The following is a 17094-nucleotide window of genomic DNA, read 5'->3' as shown; positions in this document are numbered from 1 at the left end:
GAATAAAGCTCTCAGGAAGACAGGGACCTGGTCTATTTTGCTCTTTACTGTATCCCTTTTTGCCTAGAACAAGGAGTAGAACATTGGGCTGAATAAATCTGACATAATAAAAGGGTAATATGCAAATCAACCAAACGGCAGAACAGCCAAAATGCCTGTGGCCCCTAGCCCCAGCCAGCCCTGCCCCCAAGAGGGCACCCCCACCCCATTGGGGTGGGGCCGGCCAGCAAACCACCCCTGGCCAGCCAGCCATCCCCTGGTGGCCCCCATCAGGGCAGGGCCGGCTGGACCACACCAGTACAGAAATTTGTGCGCCAGGCCTCTAGTATTTGTGTAATAAATAAATGCTAAAAGGAAAAAGGTTTCACACACTAAATCCAGCATGCTGATAGAAGAGTTCATGTAAATAAACTTTTCTCAAAGTTATACAGTTATAATTATTTCTTTCTTTGTTCAAAAAAGAATGCTCTTTTCTATTTTAACTCAGTACCCAAAAAGAATAGAGGGACGTAACCCCACTAATTTTGAATGGGGCACTATGATAGGCACACCTCATCATTTCATTTGAGCTTTGAAGCAACTCTCTGCCATACGTTTTGTTTATCCTACTCTGTATATGCGAAAGCACAGGCAACTTCCCTGAGGTTCCACAGTTTGTAAGTGGTGGAACCAGGATTCAAAATCAAAGTCAGACTGACATTAAAGACCCATTGCCTTTTTTAAACAATGTGCTGTCTCTGAGTAATATAAACCATGGAACTGTGTCCGTATCAGATAATTTTCTATGTCTAGAATCATTAAACAGTAGAGCATCTGGGGACCTTGCTTATCATCTGATGTTTCTCTCATATAACAGATGGGGACAGAGAAAATCAGTGATTCATCCAGGTGTATCTTGTTGGTTAGCAGAAGAATCAGTTCAGGTTTTTATTCTCCTTTGATATTTTCTGCATTTTTTTCAAATGGAAATTATAGTAAAGGGGCCTTTCCTAGGTGTCAGATTTTCCAAAATAAACAGCATAGGGTATGTGTTTGCAGAAACTTAGTATATTGATAAGTAATTATTTCATATCACTCAGCTTATAACAAGGAATTCCCTTTTCCCCCATTATAATCCTTCTCATTGATAAACACTTTGATAAACACATGATCAGGTTCTGTTTAATTTGCCTGGGGTTTTTGTTGTTGTTGTTTGTTTGTTTGAGAGACATTTGTGGTTGGCCTCTATTGTTTGGGGAAATGGTAGTGGATTAATATGCAAACTACATGACTCCCAGTATGAAAACATATGCTTTAAATTTTTAGAATGGATCATAAAGATGTTGGTAAGGCTGTAACTACCCAGCATTCAATCGAGGGAAGACTGGAGCTATGGTTGTGATTTGATTACTAATAATAATACCATGGTGGCTTGATTAAAAGATTAAAAGACTTGCTTGGGGAGAGAGGTGCTTAATACCTAGAATTGCCATCTGAACTGGGACATTATTACATATCCCATGTGCATTGATTAAAAACTGCCTTAAAATTCATCACACACCAGTCTAACAGCATTGCCTCTTGAGGAACAGAATTGTCCCTTCCTGTTGCTGTCAGTATTGTGCAAACACTAGCTTTAGTCCACAACTTCAGTGATACGAGATAATCAGTTGGAAAGCCTTACCTAAAGATCCCCTTGTGTTGGAATCCACTTAATTTGAGGAAACTTTCAGTCCTCCACATTTGCATTCTATACCCAGAAGAGGAGAGTCTTGATCTTCTTATGTAGACAAGAGAACTGAGAGATGCACAATTGGAATACAGCTTTCCTGGCAATAGGACAGGATTACCCTGGGGAAGCTCATTGATTGACTGAAAGGTCGTAACCAGAGCTTGATTAATCACTGCCAGGGTCTAACCAGGATATATTAGTGAAATAATTGATTGTGTTGGACACTTGAGATCTTAATTTCCTAAGAAATGAGGTTGAGAGTATTAAGATTGTCAGTTGAGAAAACCCTGTATCTGCCAGGGATTTTTTGTGGAAGATCTACTCCAGCTAGTTTAAGTAGAAGAGGTTTAGTCAAGAGTGTTACATAGCTCACAGAATCTCCAAGTCATCTGTGAATACTGCATTTCCAGGAATAATGCAGCAAAAGGTCCAAGAGAAATGTCTAATCACACAGCACGTGGCTGATGTAGCAGAATCACCCACTGCGCCACACACATAATGCTAAAAGTCACATGCTAGAAACCAACACTGTCCTCACTTGCAAAACCAGAGGTGATTACTATCACCTTTCTTGCTGTAATTTCCAATTTCTCCAAATTTGGCTTTTTAAAAACAATCCTTGCTTAGCGAGAGGAAAGGGGGGGGGGAGAGAGAGAGAGAGAGAGAGAGAGAGAGAGAGAGAGAGAGAGAGAGGAAACAGAAAAATATCAATGTGAGAGAGAAATATTGATCAGTGGCCTTCCATTTGCTCCCCAATTGGGGATCTAACCTGCAATCCAGGATGTGTCCTGACTAGAAATTGAACCAGCAACCTTTCATTGCATAGGACAATGCTCAACCAACTGAGTTACTCCAGCCAGGCCAAGTTTGGCCCTTTTTTCTACAACTAAGACTCATGAAGTGTGCCCGATTGACGGAAACCTGATCACGTATAAAATGCTGCTGCAAGGGAGTCAGGGAAATGTGTCTTTAGCTTTTCAAACTCTGTCTGTAAATATGAGAAGAGAAGCTGAACAGTTACTGAGCTGAGCGAGCAGCCTGCCAGGGCCTAGGTAGGGAGTTGGACTGTGCTGGAGTATAGTATTAGACCCCACCCTCTCTCCTATTGGGATAGATGGGCATTGATGCCATTACGGATGAAGAGTTACTGAGTGTTATATTGGGGACAGTTAAGCACACCACCCATGGAGAGAGTTAAATCTCTCCTCTTTGGAGCCATCAGTCATGTTCTTCAGGGATACTTGGGCATCAAGTATCCCAAGTGGAGAAGTTGGAAGCGTGGGTCAGCCTGTGCTGATGGCTCTGTATAAAATATCAGACCACAGAACCCTTTGGAAGGCAAATAACTCTTCAGGCCACAGGTGTTTCTCAGTGGTCCGCCTGCAGGATGAGCTTACTGAGGAATTAGAAGTTGGCAAGCCAGGCGGGGCTGCCAGCATGGGGATCCATGGTCCTAGCCTAGGCAGTCCTGTCTGTGGGAGCAGAGCTGACCAGTGGGTCAGGCTTCTGGCTGATATCACTGGAGTGCAGAGGCTGAGTCAGTGCTTGTGCAGAAGGCTCCCAGATGAACTGAGATTTTCCCAGGTGCCACAGGTGACCTGGCCTGATGATCATTTTGGAACATTCTAGAATCTGGAGTTATTGTTGACATGGAGATTATTAGTTACTATTTCTTGTTTTTATTTATTTTTAAAATCTTTATTGTTGAGAGTATTACAGATGCCCCCCGTTTCTCCCCCTTGACCCCCCACCCCCACCCTATCTCTGCTCTGCCCCAGGCCTTCAGCATCCTATTGTTTGTATTCATGGGAACAGCATATATGCATAGAAGTTCTTTGGTTAATCTCCTCACCACCCCCTTTACTCGCCTCTGAGATTCGTCAATCTGTTCCATGTTTCCATGACTCTGGTTCTATTTTATTCATCAGTTTATTGTGATCATTAGATTCCACATGTAAGTGAAATCATGTGATATTTGTCTTTCTCTGACTGGCTTAAATGAGATACATCAATAAGGGGTATTGTGAAGCTCCTTTTGATACCAACAGGGCAGCGTGGGATGATGTCAGCCCCTGAGTTTGTCTGGAGGAAGGGTATTCTCGAATGTTTCTGGTACAGTCAGAAGCAGGAGCACATGGATAGATGTCTGTGTTACAGGTGGTCCAGGGAACAGTGTCAATCCCTCCCGCCGTCCTGCCCACCAATTCCCGCTCTGCTGTTACCAGACCCTTGGTAAATCCCCCTGCTCACGATAACCCCAATTCCTTTTATATCTTCCCAGCCCTTTCTAAAAGCATTGCCATCTTGCTGCTCTTTTTTTGGACAGTTGCCTAGGCCTCTCTTAGGTTTGATGATTCAACTTTAAAGATCAAAAGAACAGCAACTGTTTGAGTGCAAGACTCAGCTGCATGCGGGGCACAGCGCTTGGCAGCTGATTATTAAATGGAAAAAGGGTCAGGGAAGTGATATTCCCAGCATTCTCAATTCTCAACCCTCTAAAAAGATTCTTTTGTTCATTCTTTTAAAGATGAAAGAAGTTCCCCGACATTTTTGTTCTATTTTCTGGGCTCTGACACCCCTTAGGAATGAGCATGGCAACACCCTGTGGGTGAGCTGTGCTAGGCTGGTGACATCTGTGTTGAGAGAGGTGAAGGGGCAGAATCCCACCACAGACCAGCCTGTGCTGGGCTCCCCTCCCCCATTCGGAGACCCTGAAACAGGAGGAAGGGGGTTTGGATGGCTGCTGCCCTTGCATTTGAGCAGAAAGAGGCAGCCCGGAGTGCCTTGTGGGAATTTTGTTCTTGATTAGAGGAAAACTCTTACTCAGTTTGGTCTCAAGGTTTTGATTTCGTTTTTATTCCGCTTTGTGAAAAATCTTTGAACATCTGCTTTTTATTTTAAGTATTTAATCCATGTAGAGTTAATTCTTGTATTTGGTATAATGATCCAGTTTCATTATTTTCCATGGGTCTGTACAGTTTGCCCAACACCATTTATTGAAGAGACTGGCTTTACTCCATTATGTATTCTTGCCTTCTTTGTCATAGATTAATTGATCATATAAGTGTGGGTTTATGTCTAGTCTCTCTGTTCTGTTTCCTTGCTCTGTCTGAACATCTGTATTTTATTTCCTCTCCATGCTACTGTATGTCAAGTGAGTAGGTATAATTATGCTCTTTTCTTATTAGAATATCTGCTTTGTCTTCTGTAAACTGAAATCTACAATGAATACCTCCTAGCACTGTTTTAAAGATGAAATGAGTTCATATGTAAAAATGTTTGATAAATGTGCAGTGTTTTTAAGACTATTTCCTTCCTTCCAAATGAACTTCTTGAGATAGGTGTTTCCTCAGCACCTTTTCAAGCCAAAAGTTTGTAGTGATTATGATAATAGCAAGTACAGTTAATATTTATTGAGCGCATAGTATGTTTTGATTATTGCTTAGTACATTACTCATACATTGTGTCATTGAAAATTCACAAAACTCTGTAAAATCGTTATTATTATGACTCCCAATTTTGCATATGAGGAAAATGAGGCGTAGGGAAATTAGATGCTGAGCACACGGTTATACAGCTACTCAGCAGAGTGGCCAGGACTGAATTACAAGCAGCCTGATTGTCGATCTCTGGCTTTATGCCCAGCCCCTTCCCCTGAATCTATTCAACGCAGTGATCTCAGTTTCTTACCTAAGAAGAGTAATGAATGTCAGACCCACTTCTTCTTTCTTGAACTCCCTCTTTCATCATGGTTTTCCAGAATCAGACCCTGGCTCCTCAGCAGGACATGCTGCTCAGGCATCTTCCAGTTTGGCTCCTGTCTGGTCCTTGCTCCAGACATTGCCCACGTGCTGTGCCCCAGCCACACCAAACTCCCAGGGATGGCCGCATGGGCCGTGATTTCTTAAACATCATTTCTCTGTACCTGTGCTTCTAGAGACCTGGACCCTGCTCTTCGTAGTTCATATATTTCATTATGTAAAACCTACCCTCGTAAGTATTCAGTAAATATTTTTTGAGGAGTACTGTCTGCTGGAGTTAGCACCAGGGACAAATTAATGCCCCATCTGGACCTGTAGTGGGGTAGGAGGAGCAGCAGGACAAATCCTGAGGTCCAGCACAGGACAAATGCTATGACAGTCCTTTGGCATTGCTTCCTATGTATTCATTTATTTATAAAATCTGTTAAGAACCTTGGATGGCGCAGGCATTACTCTAGGAGCTAGTGATATTCCTCTCCTCTCACTACTCTGTTCTAGTGATGGAGATGCATAGATAATCATGACAAATGTAAATAATAATTAAAATGACAACTACAATACTGGAGTAAATGTTCTTGAGCACTGAAGAGTCAAGTGCTAGAGTAGTAACTGGAGTCGGGGAGGGAGCTAAGTTAGAGTAACCAGGGAAAGCTTCTTTGAGAGGTAACTTTTGGATTTGGAGGAGGAGCTAGCCATCCAGGCGTTCTAAGTGAAACTAGAAGTTCAAAGTCCCTGAGGCTACAAAGAGCTTGTTTTGTTCAAAGACTAGAAAAGAGATCAGTGTTCAAGCTTCCCAGACTTCCCTTCCCAAACATTAAGTTGCTGGGAGGGCTCACTCCTCTTACAAGACTTTCATTCATTCCTCTGTAGCCTGTGTGGATTTGCTGCTCACACCAATCAGCATCTTGAGGGCAGGAGCCACATCTCACGCCCCTTTGAAAGAGCTACTACATGTCATCGTTTCTAGTCCATGAGAGGAACTCCATGACTAGTACTTATTTGAATGAATGAACAATGTGACCAGCTAAATTGTCCTGACTTGGCTCACTAGGGCACATCATTCATTCATTGGCTGCACAAATGTACAGAGAAATCACTGTTAAAGCACAACACGCTCACCTCACCTGGAAGAAGGCTCACTTGGGTGTTTTACTCTCATCCTTATTAAAGAACTTTTAGTTCTAATTGCCGAGACAGATGTGAGGTCTAGGAACTGTAAACATTTGTAGGGTTTACCTCACCCCATGGATCTGCTTTCATGTCCCTTGGTAAATTCCATGCTCAGAGGCTCATTAGCTGAGCACACACAATACAGCTAAATAATAATTAGTATTGAGGAAAGCTGCATAATAGAACAATGTTCACACCAATAAGTTACTGGATTGAGGGACCTTCTTTGTTTTTTGACCCCTGAAGATTTTGTGTTTCTTTCTCTAACTCAGTGGTTCTCAACCTTCTGGCCCTTTAAATACAGTTCCTCATGTTGTGACCCAACCATACAATTATTTTCGTTGCTACTTCATAACTGTAATGTTGCCACTGTTATGAATCGTAATGTAAATATCTGATATGCAGGATGGTCTTAGGTGACCCCTGTGAAAGGATCGTTCAACCGCCAAAGGGGTTGCGACCCACAGGTTGAGAACCGCTGCTCTAACTTCTACCAGGTTGAGAATTTTTGTTTCGTGTTTTAAGTTGTAACTATTGTCATTAGCATTTCTGAGCGCTGTAAAAGTCGTCCCCGTTTATTATTTATGATGTGACAGGCATTATGCTAAACTCGTAGGATGCATGGTCTTGCTTAATCCCCACAGCAGCCTCAAGGAGTTTTGCTCACATTTTACAAATGAGGACACTAAAGTGACAACTTGCAGAAGGTCAGCCAGCCAGTGGGGAATCAGGCTTGAACTTGAAGTCAGGAAAATCTACGTCCAGAGTTCTTGTCTATTATACCAATGCTTCCCAAACCGAGTGCTTCCTACTCTTTGGGTATTCTAAAAAAAAAAATTAATACTTTTGGTTTTTGGTTCACTGATAATCCTCAAACATGAGGATCAGCATGCAGGAGGTCATTTATAATGCAGTCATGTCAAATAACCCTGAATCAAGCTTGTCTTTGTGTAGTAATTGCATTGAAGCAAAGGATAACTGTTGGTGCTGTTTCTCAAGCCGGGGTCCTTTAAAGGGGCTACGTTTCTTGAGAGGAAGAAAAAGCAATGCATTGCACCTGTTACACCCAGCGGCCCCCCAGGCAGGACCCTGGGCTAGATCCAGGCTTGCCTCCTCTCCACCGTGAGACTCAGAGCCGCTCTGGTGCTTCTCAGGGTCCCAGGCACCGCTGTCCTGGTAACAGGCGCTGCCAGTGGGGACACTTGACACTCCCAGTGACTCCAGCCAGCACTGCACTGATGCAAAAGCTCCGGGAACCTGCAGGGAAATCAAAGCAGGCTGGCTGGTGCTCAGCACACAGAGGCAGGGACAAGGAAAAACTAAAGACTCTTTCTTGAGAAGTATATGCTATTTTTAGAAGAGCTCATTAGGAATCCAAAGAGCTGGAGGCAGGTGACAATGTTCCTGGTGTCCTCCTGCACACAGCGGGCAAGGCCCAGAGCTGTTTGCCAGAGGTTCACACATCAACAGCACTTGCTCTAGCAAGGCTTTCAGAAATCGCTTTTATTCGACAGAAAACAGAAAAGCATTTTTCAGCTCTTCACTCAGATGCACAAGACTAATCGGTTCAGCTGCTACGAAGGCTGCTGTCTAAAAAATGCAGAGAATCCAGGGGAGTTTCTTCAGATCTCACCTTTGCTGCCACTGTAGACAGTGCATTGGGTGGGGGAGGGTCCGAGAAATCACCTGTGCGGGGGAGGGGAACATAGCTCACCTGCTTGAAATCTGGAGGACAAGTGTGGAGATGGGTGAAAGGATTAGTGCCCCGAGCATTTGTGAGACCTTTAATGAGACCTAAAATGCCATATTCCCTAGTACCAAAGTCGTATATTTAAATGATGCATATTTAAAATTCTTGAGGACACTTATTTTCTCACAATTCTGGTGGCTAGAGGGCTGAGATCAAGATATCTGCAGGGTTAATTCCTTCTGAAGTCCCCGAGGGAAGGATATGTCCCAGGCCTCTTTCCTTGGCTCATGCATTTTCACGTTGTTTTCCCTCTGTGGGTGTCTGTGTTCAAATTTCCTCCTCTTCTAAGGACACCAGGTAGTATATTGGATTAGGGCCCAGCCTCGTGACTTTGTTTTAACTTAATTTTTCCTTAAAAGACCCTCATCTCCAAGTATGTTCACATCCTGAGGGGTGGGTGTTAGGGATTCTACATGAATTTTTGAGGGAGACATAAGTCAGCACATAACAATTGAACAGAAAAATCTGCTTGGGAGCAAATAAGACATGATTGTCGGGGCTGTGCCTGCTGAAATTTTAAAGATTCTAGCGTTCATGTTTTCCTCCTTTTTCATAAATAATCATTTAATTTTCCAGTAGCGCCAGTTGTGTATGATTAAACATCAGATATGTTAATAGAAAATAATGATGTGCCAGGTGGGAGCTAGTTATTATGTATAATAATACATCCCATTTCTGACTTAGGCTACCGAAATAACTTATGAAATTTTATAAAATTTCTGTGTCGTTATTGCAGAAACAAAGTTTCTAAACATTTAACCTCATGTCAGAAGTAGATGTCCTTCTTTCCTGTTTTGGGGTGGAAGAAGTCATGAATTTGTGTGTAGGGAGGTCACTGTCAAGAATGTAAGGTCTTGAGAGTGGTCTACACATTGAGGAAGAGGCAGGCGCTTTTGCTGAACAGATGAAACCCAAACATTAGTCCCCCCTCCCCCTCTCTCTCTCTCTTCCACCTAAGTCCATAGAGTTCTTAAAATTAACTTTGTAAGACATGGGAATGTAGTTAGGGCTGCCAGTACTACCAGGTGTGACAGCATAAAGCAACTGTGAAATCAACCCCATGCACATAAAGACACCACACACATGCATCCTGAATCTCTAATGTAGCAATCAGAAATGCATGCTACTGCACCTGTACATTCACAGGCATAATTATCCTCACATGCTCAAAGCTACCTATATAAAAGTATACGTTCTTTGCAGAATTACCCTTGCTTTAACTATCTTTGCTTCTCTTCCATTGTATTATTACTTAAAAAAAAATTTTTTTTTTTGCTAAAGGTAAAAAAGACAAAATGTAGCAGCTGAATATTGAATACACACACACACACACACGCACACACACAAGCTTCGGTCTTTCTTCTGTAACTACGTACAAGTGAGAGATCCCTGGATTGAAAGACTTACGGATGAAGCACCCCTGGTTCTCGTCTTCGCTGCTCTTGTCTCTGACTCTTAAAGGAAAAATCCACCAAAACTTTCAGCTTTTTGTTTTATGGTTAATGTGTGAACATTCCCAAATGAAAGACTAGGTTTAGCTAATGCATAAGGGTGATGTGGGTGTGTTGAGCTAAAAATAGGAGTTTAGCTTGGGGAGTCTTACCTGGTACGCACATGCATATAGGTCAGATATGGGAGTGACTCCAACACGCTCCTGACTCTACTGTACAAAGAAGTGCATCCTAAAGACGGTCCCTTTCTTGTGCCGGAGAAACTAGATAGCTGACTTGCTTCCCCTAAAGAAAGGGAAATGGAGGACAGGAGGGAAAAGAGGCTGAAAAGCCTTGGAGAGGCATCTTTGGGTGAAGGGAGAAGAGCTTAGTCTACTGATACTGGTGAGTTGCTTTGGAAAGTAGCAGACATGTTTAAGGACTTTTATTAAGCTTGTTCTATGCAGTGGATGAAATAATTTCCTCATTTCCTCCACTGAACCTTCAGTTAAATCAACATTACTCACCTTTCATCACTGAAATTTCTATCTGGGGGAGTTGCAGTTAAGTGCGGAGTCACCTCAAAAGGAAATGGGAGCAAAACAGAGGTTCCTTAAAGGGTCTGGACATGTTCAGTTTGTGTCTAGACACAGATGCATGATGTATTTTCTTCACGTCTACTTGATATCAGAAAGCAAACATGTAGAAAGGCAGATAGCTGAGAGGGAGTGGTAGGTATTGTTATGAAATAGAGAGCTGATGAGCAAACAGCAAAGCGGGCAGTAAAATAAAGCACAGGTATCAGCTTGTGGGCAACACTGAGGAGCAGTCGTAGTATGTATGTATGTATGTATGCATGTATTCATTTATTCATAATTCTAATCATATGTACATGCATGCTCCATACATAAGTCTAGAAGTAAATGCATCGAATCCATAAAGAAGACATGAGGTAGCGGTGTTACAAAATAAGAAATCGAAGAAGAAACGACAAAATAGTACTAACAGAGACATTAGGCAGAACCACATCCAAGAACGATATTTTAAGAAAACTTCGAAGATTATACTTTTGATTTTTAAATAAAACTTTCCTTCTGGACTGTGGCACTTAATATATGCTACCAATTGAAATGGAGAGATTGGGAAATGCAATGACGGTGCCATGTCAGGAAGGTAGCCTGCATTCGAGGTGGATCCCTGAGTTGTACATTCACAATTCAAAAGCTTTATTATCAGTTCTGAGGCTCAGCAGTGCTGGTGCAAGGGATTAGGTGACTGGGCAGATGATTCTTAAGCACAGACAAGTTCTTTTAAATAAATTCATGAAGCTTGAAAGGGATCTTGGCGATATCCAGGGTTTGGAGCATGTTTACATGGTGATAGTACTGTTTGACAGTGGCATGATCCCCTGCCTTACACAGTTCTCAGGGTTTGTTAAATGAGTTCCCACAGGTACGCTTTAGTGGTCTCTGTGGCACGCCTCTAGCTTTCCCTGTTGCTCACGATCTTGACCTCTGAATCCACGGAATCCATTTCTGAGTGTTCATAGCTTCCTCACATATGAATTTTACCTCTTAGAGGGTGCACATCTCCTCTTCCTATTCTAGTGAATTATTATCCCCATTGGTTTAATAACCCAAAGCCACTCTATGTAAATCAGGCATGGATGGTAGGTAACTGATTGATATTACTGTCTCCTATCGATGCTTCTCTCAATCAATCTCTTAATTTAAAAAATGTTTTCCCTATACACAGCGGGCCATCTGAAAAAAGAAAAAAGGAAATGAGATAAGCTTATTCCAGAATTCTCAACTCCTCTACTTCTTGGAAAAACATCCCCCCTCAAGATCTTTGAAAATCCTTTAAATTGACATCTTTCTTTCAACACCTACTCACAATCCTATTTCTCCTAGATTTTCCTCATATTGAAAATGGGGTTGGGTGTTTCCTTGTACCAACTACAAAGCATTCCTTAAAAAGGCCTGTAAATCGATGGGAAAAGAAATGGTGCACACTGTTTGATTATTTATTTGTCCTGTGAGAACAAGTGTACTGTGATCAGCTCTTATATAAGTTTCTGGTAAAAATTTAAATCAATACTTCCTTTCCAGAAAGAAATTTGCTAATACATATCAAAAGCTTTAAAAATATCCTGGCTTTGATTCAAGAGATCCTCTTCTAATAATATGCTAAGGCAAAACTGAAACATACAAAGATTTGTCTGCAAAAACACAAACTGCATCATTATTTATAATAGCAAAAAGTGAGAACATGCCATGTGACCAACAAAAGGAGAAAGATTATAAAAACTATGGGCAGGGATGTCATAAAGAAATACTGCTCTGTCATGTTTCAAAGTATATACAATGGTGTGGAAAACAATGTGATAGAATTTTAGGTATAATATACTTTATCAAACTGTCACTATGTTCCTAGTTAAAGTATATAGATATATAGATATAGATATAGATATAGATGTAGATATATTCATAGAAAAAAACATAAATAGAACCTGCTGTTAATCTCTGTGTTATGAAACTTTGAGGAATTTGTGAACGTGTATGTTTTTAAATTTTTCTAAACAAGCCTATATTACTTTTAAAACTGGAAAATAGTTAATATGTTTTAAAGAAGAATAAAATAACTCTGCCTTTCAGGCTAATGCTATTATAGATACGGTTTTTCTCTATAGTAATTCATTCTACCTGTGGATATTCTTTTACATCACCTGTATTTTTAGTTCAGAGTAAACTAGCAGCAAGATTGAAGCCACTCAAATAGCTGCCAAATACCTCGATCTTTAATATAACTATATACTCAGAGAGCACTTCACAATGTTAAAAGACGCTCACACAGAGCAATCCTGAAAACATTACTGGTCAGGAAAGCTCTGTGGGAGCAGAATTTAGTCTTGTTTGCCATTATATCCCAGCATCTAGAATAGCACTGGATAGATAGTGGACAGAGTGTGTGTTTGCTCAGTCAATGGTTTCCTAGCAGTAATAAACTGGGATCTTATAAGTCATAATCTTACATGATGCTCCTGATGGCCCGCTGAGGAGGCCATACTAAGTTTTATTATCCCCAGGTTTTAGGAAACAGATGCAGAATGATTGATCTGCCAACATCCCAGAGCTGGTAAATGGCAGACATCCATTAAAAGCAATTCCCTGGGTGAAGGTTTGGTTCTCAGTATGATCCTAATGGAATTGTTTCCTCATTGCCTTACTGAACAAAGGGCCACGGTGCCACATACTACTTCAGTGTCCATCAGGATTTTGCTTTGTATTCAGAGCAAAAATAGTTTACGTAGCATGCCTCCTGTGCCACCTTCTCACTACCCCTTCTATTTACTATAGCTACTATGTACTGAGATAATTGTCTGGGCTAAATTTTGAGTTAGCAGAGGATATGGTAAGGATGGCACTCCAGGTGCTAGGATTTATAGCAATATAGGAAGCAAGAATCCATTCTAGAAGTTTCTCTTTAGAAAAGTCTTAGGACTTTCTGAACACTTTCAAACATATCTTTAAACAACCTGTTTCTAGCCCTGGCTTGGCGGCTCAGTTGGTTGGAGCATCATCCCATACACCAAAAGATTGCAGGTTTGCTTTTCAGTTAAGGCACTTATCTAATGGCCCTTCCTTTACCTAGGAGAACTGAGGGAAGAGGCCCATTCCCAAAGTGTTCCCTGAAATGAACAACCTACATTAGCTATCAAATATCTAGCCCTGGCCTGTGTGGCTCCCTGGTGGAGTGCCAGCCCACACACTGAAGGGTCTCCAATTCGATTCCCAGTCAAGGGCGGGAGGCAACAGATCGATGTGTCTCTCTAACATCAATGTTTCTTTCTCTCTCCCTCTCCCTTCTTTCCACTTTCTAAAAATCAATGAAAAAATGTCCTTGGGTGAAGATTAACAAAACAAAACAAAAAAATAGTGTAATAGTGTCCAATATTCAGAGTAAGTTCAAATCTTATTAAATGAATGTATTCAAAATCTCATCAGGATAGCATTTATTCAGATTTATGTATGAAATAGGGATATGCTAACCAAATATGCAAATCACTGCTACAAACATTCACTCTTGCCCAGGGAGGAATTTGAAGAAATTGAGACAAGGGAAATCAGAGTTTATCCTGGTAAACATTCTAGATTCTTCCCTGAGGATACCATGCAAGCTGTTGCTTAAAAGATCAGTCAGAGACTGGGAATTATTAACTGTTCAGACATTAAACAGAAAACCTTTGACCTTCTGGTATCTTTGAACTAGGAAGTTCTCATCTTCTCACCTTTCATGGATCAAGGGAAGGAGATATTTAAATGACAAACATTGAGATAGTGAGAAATGTAAGTCTCTTTGGTATAGAAAGGGGAAAGCTGAGGACAGGCATGAACAAAATGAATGCTCATGAGTAACAATTTAGCAGGATTTGAGCAACCCTTGACCAATTGTATATGGTGTACCCCTAAAACTTGAGGGAAGGAATCTTGAATGAAATGAAAAAGGTTCATATGAATGAATGAAAAAGGTTCAAGCTCTGTTTAAGTATAAAGTGGGATTTGTACATCTGTGGTTGGCATCATGTTCCCTGTCATCACAAGCTTTAGGGCCCTCCTGGACACAGGCCTTCTAATCCAATGAACAGTGCCCTGATCCCTGCTGGCCACTGCTTTTGTCCCCGTGTTCCTTTGTGGCTTAGCACATTCAATGACCTGTCAGCCAATATATCCTGGTGATGATGACGAATACTAACTATACAGAGGAAATGACCTCTTACTCTCAGTCTATTATCACATTAATGGTAAACTGCTAGCCTTTACTGAGTACATGCTATTGTGCCCTGTTTTGTTTTCAATGGATTTTATACAACTCATTTCATTTGGGTATTAACCCTATGAAGCGGTACTATACTATACATATGCCAGTTCACAAGTGAAGAATCTGAGACACAAATACATGAGTTCATTTTCCCAGAGTCTTATAACTTAGGGAAGGGCCAGGATTTAAATTCCAGCCATCCGGCTCCAGAGCCTATACCTAACCCATACGTTTCTGCCACTACTGTGGACCAAATGGGGGAATGTCCTTAGTGGCACTTAGCAATGTCCTTTCACTGGCCAGCCCAGGGATTCTGACTATTCTCATCTTTGGAGCCAAAGCTGACATGTCCTATTCTGTATTGCAGTCTCCTATGCTTATGAAAAGGGAGATGACAGGATGGTTGAATGAAAAGGAATAGAGTCTTTCGATTTAAATCCTCATAATTTTATTTACCTGGTTTGGCTCAGGTTGGTACATTCCATTTGCTTCACTCAAGAGTAGGAGTCCTTAGAGGGTCAAAACTCCATGTGGTTCAAAGCTGGTCCTTTGTATATGAATAACTGGTCAAATATATAAGCAGAGGGCAAATCAGAACTTTCAAATTGCTCATCAGAAAATATGCTGCTCATCAGCAGTGGGAAGGGAATGTGGGAAGTGAGGGGCTAAACAAAGCTCTTGATAGTGCTCCACTGATCCAGTGACCTGGCTCCTTTCAGAGATGACTGATGTGTTTCTATTTTTTATTAGGACCCAGAGACAGTATTGTGTATATTAAATGGAAGCAACCAATAAGATCACAGGCATTTATAACTGTTCACATGGAACTGGCCTGTATTACTGCTGCCTATTCTCATAGACACTCTCCTGGCAAAAGCACACACACACATGCCTTGTCTACCCATTTAATCATTTCATTCCTGGCCAGTTATCAGAAGAGTGGTCTTTCCCCATAGCTTATTAATGTGATGCTTTTCTTTCTCTTTTTATTTTTAATTGCAGCAGAATCTAAGAAGAAGAAAAAGGAAGGCAAGAAACAGGAGAAGATGCTGGACTAAGAGAGGCCACCTTCGTGGAACATGAACAGGACATCAGCAAACAGGATCAGTTAACTGTTGCATTTATACCTATCGTAGGCTTTTTATTCGAAAATTATCTATAGCTTAAGTACACAATAGGCAGAGACAAAAAGAAAAGAACATTTTTGTAGTAGCATTTTTTAAATGTATACCATAGTACCACTAGGGGCTTATAATAAAGGACTGTAATCCTATTTAGAAAGTTTACTTATAGTACATGGTAAATGATAGAAAATCGAGGTAAGTTTTTTTGAAGTTATGTGATATTTTCCATTTAAAATCTCGTTTGTTTGTTTTTTACATTTTTTTTTTCCTTTTGGCAGCAATTTAAATGTTATGACCATGTAAACTACTTCTCTTGTTACGTAATTTTTTCACCTAGACTTTTTTTTTCCAAAATGAGAAAAATATATACTAAACAAGGCAGCAATAAAATACAATCATCTTATTTTAGGAAAAGACCTTGTTTTCTGCCAATGGATTTAAAAAGAAATTTAGTCAGTAAACTTGAGTTAGGGGACAGAGCATGCACTAGTTCAATGTTGAAGTTTTTTTTTTAAGAAAAGCATTAAAACATGAAATTCTTTCTCTTGGGCAGAAGCACTTGTTTTCTTGATGAAACTATTTTTCCATCTGAGGAAAATAAAAGACTAGGAAAATAAATCAAAGTGATGCTAAAAAAGGTGTTTTTGTGTGCAATAATTTGATATTGTAACCCTCCTACATTTGTCATCTACACTCCCCCAGTCAACCTGTTAGTGGTGAGAGTTTATCATACAAACTAATTAAATCACTCTTGGACACAAATGTTATAGTGGGTAGACATACCTATATGGCTACATGTCTATATTTTTATTTTCTATCAGTATTTACTGGGTTAGATTGATGGTACAAAAGTCCCAAAGTAGTCTAGTAGTTCAGTAGTTAGGAAAATGCTTCTTCTATTGAACAAACCTGGGCTTGCACAGCCCAAATCAGAGTCGAAGTAATACAATGCAAAATGGTACTTCGAACTTGGTTTCTAGAAATGAAGAATTCCTATTTTAGTATCTACCATATGAGTGTCAAACATTCTCTTTATGACTCGCGTCATCTGCTGGGCTCTAAGCAACAGGTTTGTTTGTTTGTTATTCTCATGCGAGGACATGCTTAGAGAGGGGAAGGGAGAGTGGGATATCAATCAGTTGCCTTCCGAATGGACCCCAACTGGGACCGAACCCACAACCTAGGCATATACCCTGACTGGGAATCAGACCAGCAACCTTTGGTGCATAGAATGATGCCCAACCAATTGAGCCACTCCAGCCAGGCTTTAAGCAACAATCTTTAAGTAAACAAGTCTATGTTTCTATTATTCAGAGAAATAGTCTCA

At 40.8% G+C, this 17094-nt stretch overlaps 1 protein-coding gene across 3 annotated transcripts in view; it reads left to right on the top strand.

Moving 5' to 3' along the window:
• Positions 1-16526, top strand: part of PTN (pleiotrophin) — a 93250-nt gene extending 76724 nt beyond the window's left edge. For 2 of the 3 annotated variants that reach the window (XM_081102236.1, XM_081102234.1), the window contains exon 5: positions 15646-16526. In XM_081102236.1, coding sequence (XP_080958362.1) covers positions 15646-15701 — 56 coding nt within the window. In that variant the 3' untranslated portion in view covers positions 15702-16526. The remainder of the gene's footprint in view (positions 1-15645) is intronic. The other variant, XM_081102235.1, reaches the window with a different exon arrangement.
• Positions 16527-17094: the final 568 nt, after the last annotated feature.

Source organism: Myotis nattereri (assembly GCF_964212035.1).
Source record: "Myotis nattereri genome assembly, chromosome: 11".
In the NCBI taxonomy this organism is placed as follows: domain Eukaryota; kingdom Metazoa; phylum Chordata; class Mammalia; order Chiroptera; family Vespertilionidae; genus Myotis; species Myotis nattereri.
The sequence above is the reverse complement of the archived record's forward strand: the minus strand, read 5'-3'. Positions and strand labels throughout refer to the sequence as shown.